Source organism: Notamacropus eugenii, chromosome 7 (genome assembly GCF_028372415.1).
Source record: "Notamacropus eugenii isolate mMacEug1 chromosome 7, mMacEug1.pri_v2, whole genome shotgun sequence".
NCBI lineage: Eukaryota > Metazoa > Chordata > Mammalia > Diprotodontia > Macropodidae > Notamacropus > Notamacropus eugenii.
The window spans coordinates 137,476,308-137,503,000 of record NC_092878.1 but is presented as its reverse complement, the minus strand read 5'-3'; the positions used below and the strand labels follow the sequence as shown (position 1 = coordinate 137,503,000).

Sequence of the window (26,693 nt, the reverse complement as noted above, 5' to 3'; positions counted from 1 at the left end):
AATTAACTATAAAGGACATTTGAAGAAAGATGCTATCTGCATCCAGAGAAAGAACTGATGACTAGAAGTACGTATAGAATAATTTTACATATATATATATATATATATACATATATATAATTTTACATATATACTTGTCTAATGGTGGCCATCTGGAGGGGGAGGGAAGAAAAAAGGAAAAAAAGAAATTTACATGATAACTTTGCTGTATATTTTAAAAGAATGGCAAGTTGTACATAGTAGATTTGCAGTTTCATGTGCAATCATCTTTTATTATACTACTTTATGGAAATTCTTTGTTATTCCATAAATTAAAAATAAAATAGATATTAAAAAAGAAAGCAAGCAAATTTGCAGACCCCAGGTCAAGAAGCCCTGCTCTGGTTAAATCTGAATACTCACTCTCCTCTACATCCAGTCTATCTCCCTCGTCCTATTACTACTCCTTTTTTCACCCTGTTGGCTATACTCTGAGTCACCTCTCTCTTTCCCCTTCCCCCAACACGTCCAATGAATTCCTACCTAGAATTTAATAAAATGCTACCTCTTTCTGTAATGAACTCAAATTCTACCTTCTTCCATAATTATCACCACTGAAGATGAGAAAGACATACGTTTTTCCCCAAAAGAATTATTATGCATTTACTATGTGCCAGTCACCATGTTCAGTGCTGGCAGTACAAACAAAAACAAGAGACATTCCCTGCCCCCCTTTAAGGAACTTAACACTAACAGGAGGGGACAGCACCTCTAAGGGCAGTGGTGGCCTTAGAGAGGGGAGTCATCAAGACTGCAGCTGGATTCATGGACCTGTACTTGGTAGGAATGGTGGTGTTCATCTGATGGCTCTTCTCAGTGAGAGCAGGAAGAGGGTGGGGAGTGGGGTAGAAGTGCAGGTAGCGAAGCACAGAGAGGTCCAGGAAGTGACAGTGATGGTCTTGAAACCAGGCAAGGTCCAGGGTCACTGGGGTGGGGCCTTCAGCTTCCAACAGAATTGAAGGCTTGAGTGCAGGAGGTTGGAGGCAGCTACAAAGAAGGCACCAGCCCTTTCACTGGCATGGTCTTTTACAGATTTTTTTTTTAACCTTAATAGATATTTTTGTGGTGAAAACTGTTCTAAGGTAAAAATGAAAACTACACAGATCTCCCTGGCTTTTTCAACAGAAAGACCTCAGAAAGATCTGGGGGCTCATTTAATTCTGTTCATATAAAGTCAAAAGCAAATACACGGTAAGAAGTCATGGCAATGAGATTCTTTCCTATTACCTAGCGCTGAAGAGTATCTCTTAGATCACCATACTAGGGAGGGTTTTGTAAGCAGCTCGGGAAATATCTAAAGATGGTTGACTCATTCTAAAGTACATTTTTCCTTCTATTCTTATCACTAGAGGTTGGCAGGAGTAAGACGTTTTGCTAGATTAGAAGATTAATGAACTTTAGCACATTAAAAGAGTTAACCTTGGACAGGAATATATCATAGACCTAGAAATGGATCAAGAAAATTAGGTGTATGATACCAAGTTGGGATAAGAGTAGCAGGGAAGGATCTGGAATGCAGAATCAAGATCTTTCTCCCGTATTGTCCTGGAGAAGTTGCATATAGTCTTAAATTTATAATATGCAGTCATAGCCCACTTTTTACAACAGGTATTCCTCAAAAGGTTTATATTGCATTTTTGTCAATCAAAATCCTATTTTCAATACTGTGAAGGGATTTTGTGTTTAAGGTCGGCCAGGTTCTCACAATGGTTTTTTGAGGCTGGCATTGAGATGGCAACTGCAGGAAGTCACTCTGGATGGTGTCCCCTACACTTACAGCTGATACAACTCCATTGTCTTAGTTGTTTCAGGCTACCTGGCAAAGAAACGCAACGATAGTGAGCTTCTTACCGTGTTAGTAACAAAAGACACTGAGACCAGTTACTATAAGATTGGAATCCATAAGGTCTCCAGCATTACATTTGTGCTTTGCTAAAGTACAGCTACTATATAAGCAAACCATTCTCAGCAGAACAATTGTAAACCATTAATAACCACATGAAAGATTTCTCCATATCACTGAGAAGAAAAATGCAAATTAAAACAACTCTGAACTTTTTACCTTATAACTAGCAAACTGGCAAAGATTTCAAAAAATAGAAACAGTATTGGAGGAACTGTGGAAAGATAGGTATACTAATACATTGTTGGTGGAGCTGTGAACTTGTCTAATTGTTCTGGAAAACATTTTAGAATTCTCACCCAAAAATCACTAAAATGTCCATTCTTTGACTCAGAGATCTCACTGCTAGGCATATATACCTGAAGGAGGACAAAGACAGTGGGATAGGATCAATTTCTAGTAGGGTTTCCTCTACCTGGCACATAGTAGGTGCTTAATTAATATTTATTTATCACTTAGGGAATAGCTAAACAAACTGTGATAGATGAATGTAATTATTGGACAAATGATGAATATGAAGGATTCAGAGAAACATGGGAAGGCATAAACTGATACAGAAGAAAGCAAGCAAAACTAAGAAAGCTATATAACAATGACTCCAACAATGTAAGCTCAGAGAATGGTAAAACAAAACAGAACATTTTATAACCCTAACAGACACAAGCTGTGAAGCTTACAAAAAGGGAGATGACAGACAGACAGACCTAAAGATAGACAGAACTTTTTTTTTAAACCACTATATGTCAGATACTGCGCTAAGTACTGGGTTACAAATATAAGAGAATAAGACAATCCCTACTCTCTGTGAGCTTATGGGGAGTGGGTACCGGAGAGCAGGAGAGCACTTGGCAATGGGTAGGGAGGTGATTCCAAGTCCAGAGAATGAGTTGAGCAGGGCTTGAATGAGCAGCATGCCTAGGACCTCTCAGAAATGGAAATCCATATCGGGAAGTCACTAACCAGGAAAGCAGGCTCCCAGGGACAGCCTGTAAAGACACACAGAGAGAAAACAGAATAATATAATGTTGTACAGAAATAAATGTCAGGTCTGGTGTATCCCCCAAATGGGTTAACAAGGTATGTTCTAGAAAGGAGGTCAGTGTATAAAATAAGATATAAGGCTGCTATTTATTCCTTCCACCAAAAAAGAAATATTTAAAACACAAAATACTCATAAACATGTTTTGACTCCTATTGTACTCTCCTAGGAGCTTAAAACTTAAAATGCCTAAATATGAATTATTTGGAGGGACTGCTGGTCAGCTATCTCACCTCATCTGGATTCTCTACTTCTGAAGCAACTCCCTGAACACCTATATCTGGAAAGCCAGGGCATGACTTGGGATTATCCTCCCTCTGATATTCATCCATTTCTCCACGAGGAGATGTAGTTGCTGCTGGGAGTATCACCTGAATCTTCCAATGACTCCAGACCTCTTGAGTCTATGAGGTATTGGCCAAGGTTGGAAACGTCCATCTCAGGACTGGTCACCTGCACTAAAGGAAAGAAACACAAAGTAAAAGAGGCAGCCAGGGTCTTAAGAACTAGTCTAAGGCCCATTTAGACAAGCATATGCTCTGCCTGCCAAGAATGAGTAACTGGGGCGGGGAGATATGGAGGTAGAGGAGGAAAGGGAATAAGTCCAAGAGCAAGCTGAGTTCCAAACCACACATTTAGAAGTGAGGAATGTCTGTGAGAGTAGATGTTGTTTCTCCCTTTAAAGTATACTGATTGAGGCAGCTAGGAATAGAGCACTGGCCCTGGAGTTCAAATCTGGTCTCAGACACTTGATACTTATTAGATGTGTGACCTTGGGCAAGTCATTTAACTCCAATTGCCTCATCCTGGGTCATTTCCAGTCATCCTGATGAATATCTGGTCACTGGATTCAGATGGCTCTGGAGGAGAAATGAGGCTGGTGACCTGCACAGCCCTCCCTCACTCAAAAAAACCAAAGCTAAGTGCAAGTCATGTCATCATTTCTCTGATTGCACGGTCTTCGTCAGCAACGAAGGACAAACACACTATCCAGACTGCTACTGAGAATAATACTGCTGAATGAGCTGTGAAGTCATAGTAATTGGGTTCAAATCCTGGACTGAATTCTTATTACCTGTGTGTCTTGGGAAAGTCACTCAACCTTCAGGTCTCAGTTTCCCTATCTGTAAAATAAGAGGGTTAAACTAGAAGGCCTCTGAGGTCCCTTCCCTTTCTAAATCTATGATGCTATAATCCAAGCTTCTAGGGCTCTTGTAAGGAACCAATTTATTTAATGTATATAAAAGCACTTTGTGACAATATACAAATGAAAGTGATGAAAAAAAGGAAGAAGAAAAACCTTTAAATCTTGACAAGAATAAGAAATTTATGAATCCACAGATGTGTTTAAGCACCTGTCATTTGCTAGACACCATGCTAGGCCTGAAGATATAAAGACAAAAGCAAAACAGAGAGATAAAAAGGGCCTCTGATTTTGGAAAGGAATACACAGCTCTCCATAAACTAGATCCCACATGGGCACTAGAACCTATCAGTTTTCCTCATGCAACTGAGCAGCTGTCAAAGGGAAACAGCTTTGGGGCACTACAGTTCCAGTCTGAATTCAGTGACCTACATATAAAAGGCTGGGTATCTGATTACTAATCCTCATTTAGCATTCCCTGTGCTGATCAAGGAGGCAGTTGAAGAAAGCCACCTACTAAGTGACTAGGAGTAAATCCAGGCCTGTGTTGCCACCTGCCAGTTAACTGAGGACATGCAAAACTACCTCACCTCCTCCTTTCTTCCTTTCCTAATTCTGCGTAGTGTCTAATAAAATTTACTCCAAATTAATGCCCAAAATCTAAATTCAGAAGACCATGCTATTTCTTAGCTATGGTTATAAAGTTTCAGTTAGAATTAAAGACAATATATATAATCAGTCATTTCTGAAATCTTGCACAATCACCCAGGGAAAACAAATTCCACCAACAAATAGATAAGCAATATGAACTATAAGAGGAAATAGTACAAACCATAAATTGCTTAGAAATGATAACTTCTTTAGAACATGGTATCCCAAAAGCCTTAGTGAAGCTTTAATAACTTAAAATTAATAGTTTTTTCTGTAAAGCAGTTAGACTTTTGGAAGTGTGTGTGTGTGTGTGTGTGTGTGTGTGTGTGTGTGTGTGTGTGTGTGTGTGTGTGTGTGTGTAAAGAGAGGAGGGGCAGAAAGGGAGAGAGAGAGACAGAGAGAGAGAGAGACAGACAGAGAGAGAGAGACAAAGAAAGAGAGAGAGAGAGAGACAGAGAGAGAGACAGAGAGAGACAAACAGAGAGAGACAGACAGAGAGAGAGAGACAGAGAGAGAGAGAGACAGAGAGAGAGAGAGACAGAGAGAGAGACAGAGAGAGATCTATTAGCTCTGTGACCCTGGGCAAGTCACTAAACCATGGTATGCCTCAGTCTCCTCATTTACAAAATTGAAGATAATAGCACTTATAAGGATAAAATGAGACCGTATCTGTAGAGCATTCTGCAAACCTTAAAGTCATATATACTAGGTAGCAATTATTACTGATTAGGTAGCACTTTTGCACAGGCATTCCCCCAGGCCTTAAGTATTTCCTCTTCATTTCTGTTAATAGAATCCCTACTTTCCTTTAAGGCACTACTCAAATTTTACCCCTTCTAGAAAGCCTATCCTTGTCACCAGTTGCTAATACCTCCTCTACAGAAATTACTTTGTATCTACATTGTATATATTTTATACGTAATTTTCATTGTACATGTTTTTCTCCAACAGAAGGGAACCTTCTAGAGGGCAGGAACACTTGCAGGTTTTGACATTGTATTGCCAGCATCTCTCACAGTACCTGGGATGTAGTAGGAGCCTGATGAATGCTTGTTCAATGAGTAGGGCTTCAATACATTTGGTTGATTGATAATATACATTCATGGATGCCCATACCTGTGAATGAATGCAGGCATCAACATAGGACAATGGGGTTTAGAACTGATAGTGGCACCATTGAGATTTGAAATTAGTTTTTACAGGGGAAGGAATTCTACATTTCTACTAAGCTCTGGGTCCAAATCCTGTCTCTCTGCTTTCCATGGGTGTGACCTTCCATGTCATTTTTACTTTTCGGGGCCTCAACTTCCTAGTCTGTAAACAAGGGAGTTTGACCCAATGATCTCTAAAGATCCTTCCAGCTCTAAATCTGATCCTGACTTTAAATCCAGTGTACCTTCTATTACAGCATACAGAAATGATGGTAAGACCTCAAGTCAACAGAGCTGAATTTGCATCCTGGCTTTAGTAACTCAGCTTTAGTAATCCACAGAGCATGAGGCATGCTTTGATGAGGAGACACTCCAACTTACAAGGAAGGGGATGTTGTGATTATTTAACCTAGCACATGCCTATTTGAGCTAGCACTACTGAACTGCATCCGAAAAGGAGTGCAAGGCCTTGAAAGGATGAAATAATAAGCTCCTGGCCCAGACGATTTGTCTGAAGCTAAGGGCGGGATTTGAATTTGAAACACGTGAATAAATAAGTAATTGTGCACTTTCTGTTGGGAACACAATGCAGCCTAATGGAGAAAGAGCTTCCTGGCTGTAAAGCCAAGACCAAGGTTCCAATGCTATCTCTGACCCGTAGTGGCTGTGACCCTGGACATTCCCCACCTTCTGGAAGCAGCCTCTCTCTGTACCTCTTTACTTAATTTATTTTAGTTTAATGAGTGCTTTTCTCTGAGCTTCCTCATCTGGGATTTCCTTGTACCAAAGGTCCAGGATTATTTATCCCTTATACTAAGAATTATTTTTGTTAATCCCTTATGGTATAAAATTAATATTATCGTAATAAAATACTAAGAAAATGATGCGTGCTGATGCTGATGTGCTTTCATGAAGTTTGGTCAGGACAATCTTTTTGTTAAAAATACATACATTGTAACTGTGTTTCATTTCATAAATGGGTTCAATAATTCAGTTAATAACGGAAATTGACAAGGAAATCTAAGGTGTGATCGTTACTTATTTTTCCCCTTATAAAGAACAGCGGACAAGACAGGTTTTGGCGTCAGACGACTTGGGTTCAAGCTCCGTCTGGGTGACCTCGGGTTACAGTGGAATGATACAAGTGTCCAAAGGGCCCCGCCTACTCCGGGGCAGCCACGCCCAATTACGTTCTTCAACCCTGCCCCGCTCCGGGACGCATGCGCGCAAAGAGCTTCCGGGGAACCAGGAAGAAGGACTAGAACCGGCGCACGGTGACGACGTCACGTACACGCACCCAGAGCGCCCGCCGCAGCTTTCCTACGTCAAGCCGCCGCCGCGGCCTTCGAGGCTTCTGCCTCTGGGAGTTGAAGTCCCTTCACAGAGAGAAGTGCAGGGGAAGCGAAACTCATCGTGAGGCGATCTGCGGGTCAGAGGAGGCTGCCGCCTGGCTCGGGTAAGATGGCTCGTAGTCAGGTTTCGGGGAGGGATGGGCGCCCTCCACACAGCTGTGCTCTACTACAACTGGCGCTTACTATAGGCCTAAGGCTTCTGGGAGGCCGGTGGGCGGGGCGTCCTGGGGGGGCGGGTCCGCTAATGGGAGGTGTGGCTTGGAGAGCGCGAGTTTCCTCTCGCCTAGTGCCTGGAGCGTAACGTACTCTTCGGCTCCGCCCCCTACAGGGGGTGGGACCGGCGATGGGGAGATGGTTTTAAGGGGCGTGCCCTGAAGGCCCCGCCCCCGGAGCGGACCGCACTCCGCGGTTCCACCTTCTACGTAAGGCAGGTTTTGCACGTTCCCTTTCGCCCCACCCCCTTTACGTGCTGCGCTCCGTGCCCCCCCAAACACATTGCGTAATGATTCGAGTCCACCAATGAGATGCGACTTTTCTCGCTCTGCCCTTTTCACGTAACGTGTCCCTGCAGGAAATGGGATAAGAGGCCGGCCGTGACTAGTGATTTTTCCAGAGGGCGTGTCATTCCGTCGCCCCGCCCTCTCCCGTACCACGTGCTCTCTGCCCTGCACGTGTGGCCGGGAATGGGCGTGTGGTTCCAGCGCCCACTTTATAGATCAGAATACTGAGGCCCGGAGGGGAAAAGAGACGTGAGGACCGGAGAAGGGGTTACATTCGACAGCTTGGGAAACTGAGGTTGGGGAGGATCCCTAGATCCAGAGTAGGGTCCTGCCCCTCTCATTTTACAGCTTGGGAAACTGAGGCCAGGGAGGTTGAGAGATGTTCCCAGCATCCCCGAGGCTGTCAGGATGAGGGCAGAGGTGGGTGCTCACACCCCGACTTCCAACCCCGCAGTCTCCTCCCCCTCCTCATCTCCGAATTAGAATCCCCCCTGCAGCTCCTCTGCGTTCTGGGGTCCACCCTCGTCATCTTTTCCTCTATTCCGTATTCCTTTGTACATTTTTATTGGCTTGTCCCCTCCCTTAGATTGGCATTGGTGATGTCCTCCCAGCCCAACCCACTGACCAGAGCAACCTGTGAGGGAAGAACGTGAAGGTACCCTTTCCTGTGTGGCTTTCTTCTGCTTCTGTGATGATGCAGAGCGGCAGGAAATGGGGCCAGGAATCGGTTTTATTTCTGGGTAGCTCATGGAATTATGAATTTGAGGTATTTGTCCAGGGCTTGCTGCGTACTTAGCCCCCCACCTCAGAGCCCCTTGCTCCCTCTTGTCTCCTCATCCCCACCATCTCCTCCTTCATGGGTCTCATCTGAAGAGGCAGAGGCTGCCCTTCTCTTTACCAGGGCAAACCCCTTTCTGCACCTCCCTTCTCCAGATTGTTCCCTCCATCCTCCTCACTTTCTCACTTAGCTGCATTGGTCTGACTGCTGCCTAGAAACATCCCTCCCCTGTCCTTAAAACGTCCTCTCACTTGCTTCAGCCATCCATCCTTGCTAGCCAACTCTAACCCTACCCCTGATCCTAAATGCCTCCTGCACTGTATCTTACATCTTTTCTTCCCTTCTTGGCTAAATTTGAGAAAGTCCGCCATACTCAGGACTTTTGCTTGCTGTGGTCTCAGGCTTTTCAGAAAATCCTTTTGAATCTGTCTTCTGACCTCAGCATTCAACTGAAGCTTTTCTCTTAAGATTACGAATTTGAATGGCCTTTTCTCAGTCTTCAGCTGGGTGGCAAGGTGAGTTAAGAATGCAGGAGTTGCAAGTGAGGAAGGTGGGAGTTCCAGTCCTGCCTCAGATACTTATTAGCTATGTGACCTTGGGTAACTCAACCTCTCTCAGCCTGTTTCTTCATCTATAAAATGGGAGTAATAATAGAGCACCTACCTCCCAGGGTCATTGTGAGGATAAAAAAGAGATGACACTTCAGTGCTTGGCAAACCTCAAGGTACCATATTAATGTTATCCATGGTTGACACTGTGGATCACCTGATTCCCTGCCTATGCTTCTTCTCCATGTCTTTGTGATGCTCTGCTCTGCTTCTTTTCCTGTCTGACCACTGCTCAGGCTCTTTTGCTAGATCCTCATTCAGATCATGTCTGCTAAGGAATGGAAGGTAGCAGAGGGAAGCACTCTCTTCTCCCCAGATGTACTCTTTCGCTTGGAGATCTCAGTAACTCATGTGGATTCAATTAGCCTCTCTGCAGATAATTTCCAGTTCTGAATCATCTCCCTCCTGAACTTCATACCCACCTCTCAGACCAAATATTCAGTAAACATTGCAAACTACCTTGTATTTAACTACTCTCGATTTATATACTAAACTGGAAGCACCATGAGAAGTTTAGGTCTTGTCTAAACTTTGTATCTCTTTTAGCACAGAAATGTTTGGCAAATTAAATTCTTGCAAAAAAGTGGCATTTTTGACTTAACATCTTTTTGTCTCCTTAGCATTGATGAAAGATTACCTCTCAATTGTACAAAGACATCCACTAATAAATATGTCCACTGATGTGCTCCCGACACCTCCCGAGTCAGATTCTGTGCAAACAAAGCCAGGCCCCAGGGAAGATCAAGCAGAGCATCTGAAGCCAAGTTTTGACAAAGGAGAAGCACCAGAGCACATGTCCAAGCGGCAGATGAAAAAGCTAATGAGGCAGAAACAGTGGGAAGAGCAGCGAGAACTGCGCAAGTATGATTCTTGTGTCGCTTGAGAGTGCACTCGTAAGATTTGAGTGCTTCAGCCTACATGACCTGCTGATGCAAGCCCCAGGGAAATGAGGACTGCTACCAGATCGGATGTGGCAGCCATGCACACAGCAGTTCTGACACGCTGGCCCGCACTGATCCCCCGTGAGGACGGGCTGTGTTTGCTGTTTCTCTTCCCCCATAGTTTTGCACAGGCATCCACTTCCTGTCATCTGCCTCCAAATAGGCAGCTAGGTGGCCTAGTGGATAGAGTGCCAGGCTCAAACCTTGTCTCAGGAGCTTATTAGCCATGTAACCCTGGGCAAGAAACTTACTCTCACTCAGCCTCAGTTTGTTCATCTGTAAAATGGGGGTAATGAAAGTTCCTACCTGCCAGAGTTGTTGTGAGGATTAGGTGATGTAAATCGCTGTAACAAATAGTGCCCATTAAAATGTAATTAGGTGATATAAATATATGTAAAATGCTTTATATGTACTGCTTAAATACCACGGAGTAGCCCTAATCGCCCCTTTATGAAGTGACTGATGGAATTGGGCTGTATTCTGTTTGCATAAAATTAAATTTAATTGCCTTGCATGCAGGTCACACTTTTGATACAAGGCTTGTTTAGAACTTTTAGAGTCACATATTGGAGCTGGTAGTACACAATGCCGTGATATTTGGTTAGTTTGATAGAAGTCAGGAATCGGTCAGATAGCTTGGATGTAATTAAGAAAAAGACAGTTGTTTGAAAATCAGCCTTTCTCCTCCATTTCCAAATCACTATTTATCAAGATAATTTGGCCGCAAAACATTTGAAATGTAGCATTAAGAACATGTAAATTCTGGCTTAAGTAATCTGGGGGTATGGAGTGCCCCTGAGGGAATAGAGAACTGTGTGAAGTTTGGGCAATGGAATAAAAGAAGTAGAGCTCATTTTATGTCCTCCTAATGTAGTCACATGTAGTTATTTTTGACCTGAAATATATGTGATTTTATCTTTGATATCTTAGTTGGAAAGTATTATCATAAAAAATTTCTCCCATAAGCCCTGTACACATTATAGAGAATATCACTATTCTGCTGACTGGTGTGGGAAAACCACAACCTGAGGTGTCTGTAAGGGTAAAATGAAGAACATTTAATGTAGAATAGCCACTGAGCTAGTAGTATTAAGAAGAAACAAAATTTTAGACACAGATGGTATTTGTGTAGAAATATTTAGATTTCTTTCATCGCTTCACATCCTTGTCAACAAAAGCTCTCAAATGTTAGCTCACTTGTTTTCTTGTCCTTGCCTTATTTATTTACTTATATGACAAGAGAAATTGCTTTTCATTAACCAACTTTAGGCAAAAACGTAAGGAAAGACGCCAGAGAAGAAAACTGGAACGACAGTCTCACCTAGAGTCCATCTCAGATGGCCATGACAGGAAACGTTTTCGAAGTGAGGTTGTTCCCAGTCCACTCCGCCTTATTGTTGACTGCAGTTTTGACAACTTAATGGTCTCAAAGGTATTGTGAGCAGATGTCGGATTTGACATATACAAATCTTTGGAATTGACTTTTTTTTAGAATGTCTCTACATGAACTGTTCATCTCCTCCCCTCCCGTCTCCTCTAGGAGGCATTTGCCTTGGCAAGGAGAAAGGCCATCTCATTATGTGTACCAAGGGTGAGGGTGGATATGGTGGCACTGGAAGTCTGTGAGATGAGGCAAGGAGGAGAAGAGAAGAAAAAAGCTCTCAGAGCTTGGCCTTGATTTTTTTCAATGAAATGTGAGCCAAGGTGGGCAGGTGGGCAGGAGGGGCATAGGGAAGCTATGAGAGATCTGAGGGGAAGGGTGGACAGGTTTGGAAAACTTGATGTGGTGAGTAAGACAGCGAGTTAATTAGTGAGGTGTAAAAGGGACCTTGCTGTAGTTGAGATTGTGTAACGAGTCTGTGCATCTGGTCAGCACAGTTTTGTGATTTTCCCTGGCATTCTACAGCAGCATGTATGTAGGAGTGAAGGCTGAGGAGGTGATCTAGAGTACAGGCTTATCAGGGCAAGATTGGCGATAAAATAAAGGATTCGGGAGAAGAGGACTGCATAGTTCCTTGAAGGACCTACCAAGGTGTCAAGATGAAGAAGGGATGGGAACGTAGCTAATGCAGGGGTCATGGCCTGGCAAGAACTGAGGGGTCAGGGGTCAAGGGTTTGGACATCAAAGTGTGGAGGAAGATGTGGTTTTGGAGAGTTGGATTGACAGCAGGTCATGAATGGCTAAGGAAATTTCAGAGTTTATGAGCATGGCAGTGGAACATTTGGGGAGGGGGGCAAGGTGAAGATTATGAACATCTCTGTGTAGCTGTAGTAGGAGGGAGGAGGAGGTTAAGGGAAGTGAGCAAATGGAGGACTGAGAGGGTTAGGATGTTGGAGGAAATATTGGAAATAAAAAAATAAAGGAGAACTTTCCCACAGTGATACTTAAAGGAAGGGTAGAAAAGTTGGGGAAAAGTTAATGGTTAATTTTGTCTTAAATAGAAACAGACATAAATTAATACGGCTTTACAGAGTAGCATAACTTGTCTAGGGACTACCTAGGTAATATTGAGGGCATTTTGTGAGAATTATTTGGGTGAGTTCACATGCTGCCCCAACTCTTGTTTTGATGGTAGACTTTTCTCTTGCCCTAAAGCAAGGGTATGACCACAGTGGACAGCTGAATTTGGGAACTTTGTTGTGAAAATGAACATTTTTGTTCATAGGATATTAAGAAGCTTCATAAACAGATTCAGAGATGTTATGCAGAAAACCGTCGAGCATCACATCCTGTGCAGGTAAGGTCCAGTAATTTAAAATAAGCTTTCATCTTTTGTCGTGCCATTGTTGCTTTAATGTCAGAAGGGTCTGATGACATTTTCGTGCTATTTCTAGTCACTCTTGATGTAAGATGTATTTGGGCATATCCCCTCCAAATTTAAAATCTCATCTTTTTTGATGTCTGCTGTAGTTCGAAGGGAAAGATAAATTAAAGGACGTAGGTCCTTAGTGCTGCAAGCAGCAGGTAGAGGTGGTCCAGCTTCACAGGTTCAAACAATGCAATAAGGTTTTCTCACAATTCTCATAATTGAATAAAGTTTCTTTTCAAGATAGAACTCATAATTGAATGGAAAGGGAACTTAGGTAGCTCCAGCATTGAATCACAAGGTGGAGCCAGTGTGGTTCACTCAATTCCCAGAATTCCCTAGGGTGGGAGTACACATGGGTGGTAGTAGGCATCTATCAGGAGCATCCAAAAAATATTGAATGTGAAGAGGCATAATTCAGATTTTTTTCCCCTTTTACAAATAGGAATTTTTTCCTGTGTGTCCTTGATGGAGAAATATTTGCTTGAGAACTGTAATATGGAACCTAAATATTCACTCTGTTATTTTTCTGTTTCCTCTTTTTTTTCCAACCTGTTGTGTCTCATTCCACAATCTCCATCTAGTATTATTTGACCAGCCATGGAGGTCAACTGAAAAAGATCATGGATGAAAATGACAAAGGATGGGTCAACTGGAAGGTAATTCACCCAGGGTAAATGTCTTGCTTCATACATGAGTGTGTTTAAATTTCTACATTTTATTGCCTCAGTTGTTGTATACATCATGCTGGAGCTTAGCCTGATAACGGGATGAACTTTGTCTTTGGCAACCACATACTTAGTGATCAGGAATCACAGAATCAAAGATTTCAAGCTGGAACACCACTCATTTAGAGATGAGAAAATTGAGACATAGAGAAGTTACGTGATTTGCCCAGACACATAGGTTTTTAATGGCAGGGAAAGGTTTTGACTCCAGGTCTTTTGATTTCAAATCCAGTATTTTTTCTCCCCCGTCATCTTGCCTTTCTAGAACAAAGTGAGTAAGAGAGTAGAATTTAAAGCACGAGATATTTATTAAGTGCTTTATAGATGCGGCACATGCAGAGACAAAAACGAAACAAGTCCTGACAAGAACTATATTGAATCACAGAGATTACATTCCTCTGGAATAGACAGATGAGGGAGAGATCAGAGCAAGAGGATAGGTGTAATGCAGAGCAAGTATAACGGTGGGGGGGCCACTAGATGGCGATATCCCTGACCTTTTGGATGGAGGCCTCCCTTGGAAGCTGCAAGACCTTACTTTTAAACCTACCTCTTGCTGGGTAACTCTGAGTCAGCTATTTAACTTTTCTGTTTTTTTATATATAAATTATTTTACTTTAAAAGAATGTTTTGAATTCATTAGGTAATAAATGGGAGACTGATATATTATTTTCATACAAAATACCTACAAATTCATACAAAAATACTAAATCTAAAATAAATCCGGATTTGAGTAAAAATGCATTTCAAAGCTGAGTGACGTGAAAGCTGAAGTGACTTGCCCAAACTTACATAGATAGTAAGTGGCAAAGCCAGAACTGGATCCCAAATCTTCTGATTCCCAGTTAGAAAACTCCCTTCACCAAAATTCTACCGTATTTGTCAAATGAATCATGAAGGAATCTGCTTTGATTCTGCCTCTGGTCTCCAGTTTTTAATTCTTCTTCCTTTCCCCTTCATCTTTCCAAAACATTAACTGTGCGCCATGTGCACACACATGGCTGCGTTCTGGGCAACATACAAAGCAGATGTAATAAATATGATCTCTTTTTATGAGAAGTTTAAAATCAGTCATGTAAAACTAATACAGATCATTATCTCACAAAGAAGCGGATGCATGTGCAGGATAAAAGCCAGTACAAAAAGTAAGTCTGTAACCAAGTAAAGTAGACCTTCATGTAATGTTTGTCTAGGGCCACATTCAAGGGAGTTCATTCATCAAAAGATTCATTCTCAGAACACTTTGACCTGTGACACAGTTCCCCCAAGTTTATGGCTTCCATGTTATTTACGTTGTAGATAGTGAGACAAGTGAATTTAATGGATCCAAGGGATTTAAAAGGTCATGATTTATGAGTTAGTCATGAGAACTGTTGTGAGAAGCTATCTTTGAGCAGCTGGAGGGAGTTTGGCAAACTGGAAGTTGAATATTGTTCTAGGACAGATGTGAGAGAAGGCTCTCAAGAAGCTTTGTTTTTATCAGATTAAGGGGAAATTGAATAAATTTGCCAGTAAGGAACAGAGGCCAGGCTTAGTGCAGTGCCTGATTCACTTATTTGAGTGACTCAGGCCTTTTGATAATGATGATAGGCAGTGACAAGGAAATGAGTGAGACCATCTGGGGTGTCTGATGAAGAACCTCCAGCAGAGGCAGAAGATCTTGTTAAATTGACAGGATGTTACCAAGGGCTTATGGCATATTCACATTAATGGAAAGCACTTGCTCAAATTCCTGATTCCATGAAGACCTCCAGCAAGAAGCAGCCACCACCTCCCAAGGCAGTTCATTCCAATTTTATGCAGCTCTCTTCAGTACATTGAGCCAAAATCTGCCTCTGCAAATTCCACTTGTAATATGTAATTCTGCAGTTTGGGGCCAGCAGAAAACGGAGTCATTTTAGAGACATTGCTACAAACTTGTTGACATTGTCTATTGATGATTACTCTTTGGAGCCACTACTGGAGTGGCCCAGTCTGTTGTGCTTTCTTTTGGCCTGCATCTCCCCATCTTGTGCACAAGAATTGCCCTGAGTGACTTCATAAAACATTTTGTGGAGTTTGGGTATTCTATACATATGGCATTTTTTTCAGCAGAAACCTTTTTTTCATTAGTAAGTTGTGTGAGGAAGAGGTCACATCTAGACAAAAGGTGACAATAATGGACTAAGACTGAGCTTGTTAGAATTAAGAGGGAGAGGTAGAATCATAAAATGTTACATAGGAAAAAATGACAGATTTTAAGAGTTGACTATACATATACATATGTACATATATATATATATACATGTGTATATATATGTACATTTATGTATATATGTGTGTATATACATACACATACACACACATATGGAGAGAGAGAGAGAAACCAAAGGTAAGACCTTTCAGGACCTCATTCCCGTTATCTGTATTACAAAACTGAAGAAATATTCATATGGGATTCTTTTTTGTTTTCAGTTTCTCGAGGATTGAGGGAGCCAACCACTCTAGGTGTAGAACATGACTACAGACATTGAGGGCAGATGCAGAATTAGGGTTAAATTTAGTTATGAGGAAAAGATCATACATTAATTCTGAGGATGAAGAGAGCTGGCATGATCAGGAAAGGTGCCTGCAGAGGCCAGTACAGATGTAACAAGAGGCCCCAATTATCCTCCCTGGTGTCTCAGACTTAAAGTCTGTCCCCTCTTTTTACCCATTTATGGCTTTTAGCTTGCATAAATTTGTCCAAATCTTGTTGGATCATTCCATTTTTTTCCTGATAGCATAGCACTTTTCTGGAGGTAATGAATTGAAAAATGTATTGCTGTTCTCACTTCTACATCATGGAGGTATGGGGTGCAGCACTTCCATGATCTGGAAAATCTGCTTAAAATTTTTTGACCCTCCTTTTGTACCAGAGAAGGAAGTCTGAATTATTATGGTATTAAAAGACAAAATATGTTGATATTATACAATACTAGACATATATTTTATGCATTTCCAAGTTTAAACTTCCTCTGTGTTATCTGCCGACCTTTGTGTGTTGTCTGTGGCATCTGCAAAACTTCCCCCAAATTCCCATTGAATTTCTTATGCTGACCTGCATTATTCTGAAACCTAAGTGGGGAAAGTTGCATTGTGGAAAGGATACTGTACTAGCATCTACCGAAGTCCTCCTTCAGTGCCTCTTTATGGCATGGCGCTGAATTTCTGAAGGCTATACTAGCAGAGCATGAGCACTACTAGCCTGAAAACCTTCAAGGAGAAGCCTCACAAGTGGACTCTGTGATGTCTGTTTAACAAGGACTGGCCTTGCTGTGTTTGGAGAAGCTCATCGCTGAGCTCATCCTGAAGACTGTCTTCTAAATTACGGTGTGATGGATGTCTGGTAGAGGGAATGCTCACACTGATAATAATTACACAGCTTAAAGCCTTAGGGGAGGAAGAAGCATCATGCCTTATTTTATCTCTCCCAAATTCAGCTCAGACAAATTTTAGAAGGTGATCCCTTTAGCCTCCTAGCAGTTTGGACACATTTTGAACATGTCAAAACTTTAAATTTTCTGCCCACTGGCACAGGTTCGTATTTGGAAGGATTTACAAGATCTTAAGGGCTTGTATAGGGAACTAATGGAGGATGAGAGTGGAAAGACCCATTCCTGCTGTGAATGCTAAGTTAAAAGGCTTGAACTTTACCCTGCAGATAATGGGGAGCCATTGGAAGTTTTTGAGTGGGAGAGTGAAACAATGAAAGAATTAGATCCGAAGGTTATTGGGCCATCAGGATACAGGATAGCTTAGAGTAGGAAGCAGCTAGAAGTCTGTAGTGTTCATTTAGATGTTTGGGACTTGAATGGAATGTGACCTACATTTTATAAGGACTTTCATCTCACTGTGACAGGAATTGTTTTAATCATAAAGCAAGTTTTAGATTTTAGGACAGGAAGGAGAAGACAACACTCACTCCCAGGTTCTCGTTAGATGACTTTTTGGTTAATGGTTCTCCAACTTTGTGTCTTCCAGGATATCCATATCAAACCAGAGCATTATAGTGAACTGATGAAGAAAGAAGACCTGGTGTACCTTACATCAGACTCACCTAACATACTAAAGGAACTGGATGAATCCAAGGCCTATGTGATTGGAGGCCTGGTCGATCACAATCATCACAAGGTGATTATGCCCGTGGCCGGGTGGCCAGCGGCAGCCCTGCCCCCATAGGAGCCCTCAGATGGGGAGAGGAGAGGGAGTGCAGAGTTGTCAGCACTGTTCTCTTCAGCAGAAGCTCCCCTTACCCCATTGTGAGATCACAGATGTAGGGTCTGCCAAATCTGCTTCTAGAACTTGATGATGAAAGAGAGAAGATGGGTCTGGTAGAGGACAGCGTCCGTCTCATCTTGGAGTCCTTGGTTTTGTTGGCATGATCTAGTGCATTTTCCTCTCTCTTGCTTTGTCCTGATCTAACTGTGTCTTCTATCGGAATGATTACTTACTTGTAGAGCTGCTTTTTTCCAGAGGGAGTCATACAGTACTTTCCCAATATACCAAAATTCATTTAACTGAGAAAAAGTATTTGTTTATTGACTGAGGAATGTATGTACAGAAAGTGAAAGTAACCTGTCAAGGCCATGTGTCCAAAAAATTAGGAAACAGTTACTTCTGTGTAACTTTTCAACAGGTGTGTACAGTGAGCTTCTTCAGACTCTCTCACACCTTCCCGTGCTGTCTCCTTAAGCATAAATTAAAATAATCCTTGTTATTCTTCTGTGACCATATTTATTTGTTACATCTTCTTCAGTTAAGAAATGCTTGAATCCGTCTATTTATAGCATATGTTATAACAGACTACCAAGTTAATTCTCAATAATTTCTATGCTGGTTATCCAGTACGTGGATAATTCAGGGACTTGGCTTCAATTTTCCATCTGCTCTGTCTTTTTGACCATTTTAATACTTTTCAGACTCCTGCCTCAAGGGTTATCAGGGAGGAGAGAAGAGTTGGAATTCGTATCAGTGAGTTTGGCCAGTAGTTTTGATAAAATTTTCTTGGGGAAGAAAACAAAAAGATAAAAAAATTTTTTTTGGATCCAAAGTGATTTGTATATTTCATTCTTTCATGCTATTTTTTTTTCTCCTCCTTGCGACATACAGGGTGTCCCAAAAGTCTTAGTCCTATTTTAAGTTTTACTAGCTATACTATTATTTTAATATCTATTAAAACTTTCATAGGTTAAAACCACACTAAAACTTTCTTGGGACATCCTATATAATTGAACTATAGCTGTTTGCCTCTTACATCATATTCTACATCTTATTTCTCTAATAAAAGGTTAAAGTTCATTTTGTATTCCAAATACGTATTATCTCCATATCCTCTTTTAGGGAAAGTTAATGATGCTTCTGTAGAAATCCAGTATGCTAGACTATGTAGCAAGTATCCCCAACATCTTGGTGAAGTTTTCAGCTTTCACACTAATTAATAACTAGGAGGGTACAGAAGAAGGAAGCGATCTGATTTGTTCTCTTAGAGACACAGGTCTGATCAGAGCTTGGGAGGCACATGACCTTCTAAAAAGGATGGTTATAGGAAGGAAGAGTATTCCAACCACATTAAAAGAAAATCATGACAAGTTTTCCCAGAAAGCCTTCTTTTTAGTCTGCATTAAGGCCTTATTTGTTTGCTTAGGGTCTACTTAGGGTCCTCCCCTAACTCTCTCCAGTATCACAGACCTTGCTTTGAAGTAGCTTATTCTAATGCCAATTACAGTGTCCTTTTTACAGGGTATCACGTATAAACAAGCATCAGAGCATGGAATTCATCATGCACAGCTTCCCCTTGGGGATTTTGTGAAAATGAATAGTCGAAAAGTTTTAGCTGTTAATCATGGTAAGTTCTGAAATGATTAAGCAGAAAACATTCCAGTGTTGACAGACCTATGGGAAAAAACTTAGCCCTATCAGGGCTAAGTTTCTTTCAGTCTGGGTTCTGATATCCTTGGCATGCATTTCTTAGCTCTGAGACCCAGTTTATTACCCAGTGTCTTTTTAAGAGAGAGCTCTCCAGGGTATAAAAGCATGTGCCAGGGTCGAGTGACTGTTAACAAGACTGGGCTGTGGAGGTGATAACCCCATTTTCTTTTTTGGTGTCACATTGGGAGAAACATAGACAACTGCTTCCTGTCAGTTTTTGTTCCACAATAAATCTAATTTGTTATGGCATGTCAAGAAATGTGATGGGAACAGAAGGAGGAAGGGAAAGAAAGAAAAGGGAACTGTTTTTATATTAGTTTAATTGATAGGGGAAGAGGATTAACTTCTGGAAAAACTGCTTGAATTCAGTAATAGAGAAGAAAAGGGAGGGTCCCATGCTGTATTTGGACCCTGACTTGGAGGTTATAGAAGTCAGCATATCCTGACAGAGTACAGTAGAAGAAATGCATTTCTACAGAGTGTGGGAGATATTCTAGATCACTCTAAGAAACTTGTGGGTTCTTTTCTTCCTTTATAGTTTTTGAGATCGTGTTGGAGTATCTTGAGACAAGAGACTGGCAGGAAGCATTTTTCAGCATCCTTCCTCAGCGGAAAGGTGCCGTCCCTGCAGACAAAGTCTGCAAAAGCTCCTCACAAGAGTGCGCCAGCACCAAGGATGAAGAGGAGAGCGACTCTAGTGCAGAGGAAAGCCCTGAAAATGTACAGGACCCACCACAAGGAGAGGCCCTGGGCACATAACCCTGAACAGTGGCAACTGGCATCCGGCATCAGAAAGGAAGCCTGCATTTCTGTTACACTCTTTATTTAGTTATACTACTGATTCTAAATTGGAAAGTTCTTTGAAGATTAACTGAAAGATGGCACATTTTTCCCTTTATCTTCAACAGTTCAGAAAATGAGTGCCTAAAGAATTAATACTTAATGATTGATCATTATACAAACGGAGCATACAGGAATAGACGAGTCTGTATCCTGCCTCAGACCCTTACTGATTCTGTGACCCTGGGCAAGTCCTCTGACCTTGGTCTGGTTCTGTTTCCTCATCTGTCAAATGGCTGTAGCAGTGGCTCCTGTGCCACAGATGTAAAGTGCTTTGTAAACCTTCAAGCTCTGTATAAATGTCAGCTGTGACTGTTGTTATCACTCCCTCAGTGCTCAGTGATCGTTTTGTCTGTCGTCTAAGTTCTGCCATGGCAGCAGAGTAATCTGGGAACCCTCGGGAAGCCCCCGGATGCTCTGCTTGGGGGATGGGCTTAGGTTCATCTGGGATCTTGTATGTCCTTGGGTTACTTTTTAGAATTTTTGAGTTTCCCTTTCTCTCCATCAAATCCTGATGTAATTATTCTTCTCTTCCCTTCTTCCTCCCACCCTTTTTCAAAGGGAAAAAAATTGTCCCCAGGTCTTTATAGTGTTTGTGGCTTGGGATGATAGGTCGCAGGCTGCTCCTCTTCCTCTCCCATCACTGATGCGGCTCCTCACGTTCGGCGCTTTTTATTCTTTCTTTAACCTATCCTCGGTATCTTCTAACCTATGTTTAAAACCCTCCCCCTCCCCTTGCCTGACCCAACCCACTGCCACACTTCCCTCCTTTTCTTTGTACCACACTGGTCTTTTTAGTATCATTTTTTAAATTGTTGTTTGACCAGCCCAGTGAAGAGGGGGGCTCGTGGGATCCCTACTCAATCTACCCCTCGCCTCAGTGTCTGAATAGCTTTATTCCATCTTCTTCCTTGAGGAATTTTTTTTTTTTTAATGCTTTTTCAATCTGCAATCCAGTTTGACTTCTTTCTCTCCCTTATTTGATCCCAGAGATACTGGGGCTCTGAAGGGTCCTAGGTCTTTTCTTCCTCTGCCTTGTGATCTTGCCCTTTTGAAGTCCAATTGAGTTTCCTTTGCTGGGTTTGCCTTTGAAAGGCCCTAAACAACCTTGGATTCCTCAGGAAGAATGCTTGCAAGTTGTCAGTTTCTGAACACTCATCTGGATAGGATAACTAATTATTGGGTGTGGTCTTTTTCTTAGGTTTTTAGTTGATGTTTTTTAATCCCTTTCTTTTCTTATTGATAAATCCTGACATTACAAGTGGAGTTCTTTATCATATGCCCTATTTCATTTTGTAGTTGTTTGTAAGATTTCTTCTTTGACCTGGGAATTCTGGGGAGCTTCACAGTCACAGATTCAGGGTATGTTCACACAGATACACACATACACATGCATGTGAAAAAGGAATTTTTTTCCCACCACCAAATCATGTTGAAATAGCTCTAATAATTCTCTCTAATGGTGCTAACTCTGTTTCTAACCTGTGGCTTCTCTGTAGGTACTTTGCACTTTGGTGCCAATACTTGTGGGAAGCTTTCACCTGGGATTTCATGAAATATCACGTTCAGATTTTTTGGTTTCATTGTGCCTTTTGGAGCATACATCTATTCTTATATCACGTCTTCTCATCCCATTTTCCAGTTCAACTCTTTCTGACTAGTTCTCACATATTCTTCTAATTTTTCTGTCCTATGACTTTGTACGTTTTGTTGTGTTCATGTTTTTGAATCCCATTGCTTCCATGGTATTTTTCAGTGACCACTGCTTTGTTAGGTTTCCTGGCTTTTCTCCTAAGGGGCCCTGTTTTTGAGGTGTTGAGTAGAGGTGGAAGTGCAGGGTTTCCCTGGAAGCTTCACTCAGACATCTTCCTCAGAAGTCTACAAGACATTTAGCAAAAAGTGCCAGGTTGGCAGGTCAAAAGGCTCACAGTTTATTTGGTTTGTTTTTTCAAATGAGTAACAGAGCTATCTCAGGTCTCCTCATTCTTGCTACAAGTGAGAATTACTAGGGTACATTTGGTTATTACTTAAATTTATTCAGATGTGGCTGTGAGTTTTGACATCTGTCTTCAAAAGGTTCATTTTGACTTTGACTTGGTTTACCAGATTTAGAAAGTAAAGGATCTTCTGCTGGCAGCTTTTCTACCATCTTTGCTTCCCTCCATTGTATCTTCTTATAAATTCTGCCACCAAGTTCTGGTCACATTTGAAATGGGTATGGGACACATGTCATGTTTAGACACATTTAGATACACATGTGTCTAAATAGAGATCACCTTGTCAGCGTTGCTGGCTAATATAAATATATGTATATACAGACAACATATGAAGGATAATACACAAATAACCGTTTATACACCTAATTATACAATTATATTTTATAACCTTATTAATATAATGAAGGTGTTGTATTACATACAAAGACAATAGTTACGTGTGTATATGCCATACATATAATTCACAATTAAAAACTAACTTGTATGTCTCTACTAAAATCTATGAAATAATCTCCTAGTGTTCCAGATATAAATAGCTAAAACATGCTTGTTTATGTGGGAGAGCCGCTTTTTTTTTTTGAGGATGAAATTAAACAAGCTGCATCAGTAGAAGTTCCCATTATTGAGGACAAAAGTGGACAGTTCAAACATTTAAAGTGCTCATCTTCCTCACAGGTGATGCTGGATGACACTAATCCCATATAATATAGTTGCCCTTTCTACTCATTGCTCTCTTAAACTATATACAACACTTTGAAAGAGAAAAAAAATTAATGAGATTTGGTGTTTGTTTTTATAGTTTTCCCTTCTGGTTGACTTGATAATCCTTCCCATATATTGGATCTGCTTTTTTTCAGATCTTTTAGTGTCGAGTTTCTTAACCTGGGATTCATAAACTTGAAGGTTTTTTAAAAAGTAACTTTGAATATAATAAGTTTCTTTTGTAATGCAATATATTTTATTTTATGCATTTAAGAACATTATTCTGAGAAGGAGCCCATAGGGTTCAACAGTCTGCCCAAAGGGTCCATGATACTCAAAGAGTTTAAGAATCCTTGTATTTAATGGGCCTTAACTAGAAAGGAAAGGGAGAGGGAAAGAAGAAGGCTAAAATTGCATTCTGCTTTCGCATTACTTCATTTCCTACTAGATTATACATTCCTTGAGGATAGGGACTGTCTTTTCCCTGTTTTTGTATCTCCAGCACTTAGCACAGCATCTGTAACATAGAAGGCTTAATGAAGGTTGATTGGTTATTGATTGATGTGTCCTCCTTTCCCCAGTGAGCTAACCCTTGTACAAAGAGGGGAAAAGAAAGTTCAGCCATACTTTACCACCAGCACTAAAAGTCCTGGTCAGGTTAGTATTCAGATTCATAGACACTCCCTTCTGCAGTCTGTCCAGCATTTCTGTTGTTCTTTGTTTTTGAAGAGGACTGATGACATCAGAGGGGTGATAACATGGCTTGCAAGTGAATTGGATTTAAGTGAGGTAGGCCTGTCATCTGGGTCCAGTGGAAGGACATCGCTCAAGATGACTGGAGATGGCCGCAGATGCAGTGAGAGACCTTGGCCTTTTTAAGCTAAGGTCTTTCCTGAGGCAACACCCATTAACCCAGATCTAGCCACTCTTACTTTCCCAAATGAGTTGGGGTTACATCCCAATGTAGGAAAATAACTGTGGGGAGCCAGTTACGTAGCAGTTTATGTCTTAACTTTTCCCCAAGCAAGACTCCAACACTTTGGCCTTTGAACAGCTCATTGACTTGGTAGATTTTTGCCCAAAACTATTTCAAAAGTTAACAGTTTGTCAGCTCCATCCTTTTGTTTCTTTCCATAGTATTTATTGGTGTTGGGGAGGAAAAGGGAAGGGAGATCATGATTCATGAATCACTCCCCAGTTGTTTCCTCTATAAATTCTATGTAGACCTAGTTTTGCTCCTAACTAGCAGTGTGACCTTAGAAAAGTCTCTTTACTTCTTAATCATCTCTAGAGTGAATGAAGCCACATCGATTAAGCATGATGTGCCCAGACTATATGTTCAGCCTTGGGTATGAAAACATGAAAAAAGACAGCCTCTTCTCTGAGGACCTTATGTTGGAATAGGAAAAGACTAGACATACAGGTAAGGTGTGGTCAGGGAAGGGAGTTTGGGTCTGCATTTGACAGTGTATCGAACATTCTATAGTTCCCATCTTTTTACCAAAAGGAGGGAAATATGTTTCACCATCTGTTCTCCAGGATAAAGCTTGATCACTGAAATTAATCTCAGTTCACCTGCCTATTCGTGATTTTCTTTCATGTACGTCATTATACTTATTATTTATATATGGTTCTGGTTCTACCTGATTCGTGCTGTATCAGTGCAATAGAAGTCTTTCTATGCTTCTCTGAGTTTAGGACCATAGAAATACAGATTCAGAACTGGTAGAGACCTCAGGCCATCTCATTTTACAGAGAAGAAAACAGGGCAAGAAAGGTTACGTAACTTGGCCGATGTCTCACAAATAGTAAATATTCACGATGTGATTGGAACTCAGATCCATTAACTCCAAAACCTTTCCACACTACCTCCTCCCTTATATTTACACACCAGCAGTTAATCAGACATTCCCCATTCAGTGGATTTCTGCTTTGTTTCCAGTTCTTAGCTACCACAAAACATGCTGCCATCAATATTTTTGGTATAGATGGAATTTTTCTGCTTTCAACCTCTTGGTAATACGTTACCTAGTAGTAGAATCACCAAGTCAAACATGTTTTCTCACTAATTCCAAATTGTCTTCCAGAATCTTTGGACCATTTGACAGCTCTATATCTTTTCATGGAACCTTCAACGACTTCCAACTTTTACCATCATTGCCAATTTGATGAGTGTAGGGTAAAATCTCAGAGTTTGTTTTAATTATCATTCCTCTTCATTAGTAACTTAGAATATTATTTTCATGTGATTTTGATAGTTTGCAATTCTTTTGAAAACTATTCACTCTTGAAAACTTTCACCACTTTACTGGGAAAATGTTTTTGATTTTATATATTTGTAACAATTCTCAATCTTGGATATCACATTTTTATAAAAGATATTTGATGAAAATATTTCCCCCATTCAAAAATTTCTTGTCCTATTTTAACCGCATTTATTTTGTTTATACAAAGTCTTTTTAAATTTTGTATAACCAAGGTGACCTTTTGTGATCCCCTATATATTTTGTTATAAGTTGCCCCCAGCCATAGATCCAAAAGGTACCACTTCCTTTCTTAAAAAGTGGTATCTTATGTTTGAGTCACTTAGTCATTTTCAGCTTCATGTGCTGTAAGAAGTTGTTCTTACTCTATTTTCTGCTAACCTGCTTTTCTCCCAGTTTTCCCAATAGTTCTTGTAGATAAGAAATTCTCACAGTTGTTTGGTCTCTAGTTTTATCAAATAGTGAGCTTTTGTGTTGAGTTGCTTCTGGGTCTTGTTTATCTAATTTATTACACTGATCACTTCTCTTTTTTAACCAGTAGGAAAAAATTTTGATGGAGTGAAAACAATTCAGTAGGCATTTGTTAAGAACCTACTGGGTATCAGGATCTGTACTTGGGACCGGGGGTACAGAGACAAAAATAAAACAGTCCCTGACTGTCCTCAAGGAAGTTCTATTCCACCGGGGTGGAAAACTGAAAAAGGAGAACATGGTGAAATAAAAGTAATTTGTGGGTGCTAACAACTGGGGAATGAAAAAGGTCTCTTCTAAGGAGGTGGTATGAGTTCAGCCATGAAGAGAACTGAGAATTCCAAGAAGTGATTGAGTTTTCCAGGCGTGGGGGATAGCCAATGCAAGTGAAGGGACAAAGGAAGTGTAACATCATGCAGAGAATGTTGCTCCCCACTTTGATTGGAATAGAGAATATGTGTGCGTCAACAATATGGAATCAGTCTGGAGAGATAGCCAGACTGTGGAAGGTTTGAAATGCCAGAGGAGTTTGTATTTTACCTGGGGTAATAAGAAGCCACTGAGACTTAAAACAGCAGAGAAACAGGCTCATACTTGTGCCTTAGGAATGTCAGCTTCTGTCTATGAGAAAGATGTAGAGTGGAGAGATTAGATAGAGTTTGAAATGTGGTGCATTTCTTTTTTCCCATATTATTTCCCTTGGGATTTTCTAGACCTTTTGTTACTCTAAATGAATTGTGTTATTTAACAATTATTTAACAATTTGAGTGATAGAGTCTCTAAATTACATTAGATAATCATATTTTTTTAAAATTCTATGGGAGTGATT

General features: G+C 40.9%; 1 protein-coding gene and 1 long non-coding RNA gene across 5 annotated transcripts; one reads left to right on the top strand and one right to left on the bottom strand.

Moving 5' to 3' along the window:
* Window positions 1-1,923: 1,923 nt before the first annotated feature.
* On the bottom strand, window positions 1,924-7,309 carry LOC140514138 (uncharacterized). Its single transcript, XR_011970449.1, has 4 exons — window positions 7,225-7,309; window positions 5,798-5,892; window positions 3,215-3,439; window positions 1,924-2,928 (listed from the first exon to the last, which is right to left on the bottom strand). It is a non-coding gene; the product is annotated as an uncharacterized lncRNA (long non-coding RNA).
* TRMT10A (tRNA methyltransferase 10A) lies at window positions 7,123-20,757 on the top strand. Of its 4 annotated transcripts, none has more exons than XM_072624216.1 (8): window positions 7,123-7,383; window positions 9,786-10,026; window positions 11,376-11,538; window positions 12,773-12,844; window positions 13,498-13,572; window positions 17,644-17,793; window positions 19,402-19,507; window positions 20,129-20,757. In XM_072624216.1, exons 2-8 carry the CDS (start codon window positions 9,791-9,793, stop codon window positions 20,347-20,349), a joined length of 1,023 nt encoding a protein of 340 aa, XP_072480317.1. In that variant the 5' UTR covers window positions 7,123-7,383; window positions 9,786-9,790; the 3' UTR covers window positions 20,350-20,757. The 4 variants fall into 4 exon arrangements, with proteins under 4 accessions (XP_072480317.1, XP_072480319.1, XP_072480318.1 ...); XM_072624218.1 differs by lacking the exon at window positions 7,123-7,383 and adding an exon at window positions 7,612-8,028; XM_072624217.1 differs by lacking the exon at window positions 7,123-7,383 and adding an exon at window positions 7,612-8,199.
* The last annotated feature ends 5,936 nt before the right edge of the window (window positions 20,758-26,693 follow it).

Coding starts and splice junctions, on each gene's coding strand:
- TRMT10A (XM_072624216.1), top strand. CDS start 9,791: ATGAAAGATTACCTCTCAATTGTACAAAGACATCCACTAATAAATATG. Junction 13,573..17,643: donor AAGGATGGGTCAACTGGAAG/GTAATTCACCCA, acceptor TGTGTCTTCCAG/GATATCCATATCAAACCAGA. Junction 19,508..20,128: donor AGTTTTAGCTGTTAATCATG/GTAAGTTCTGAA, acceptor CTTCCTTTATAG/TTTTTGAGATCGTGTTGGAG.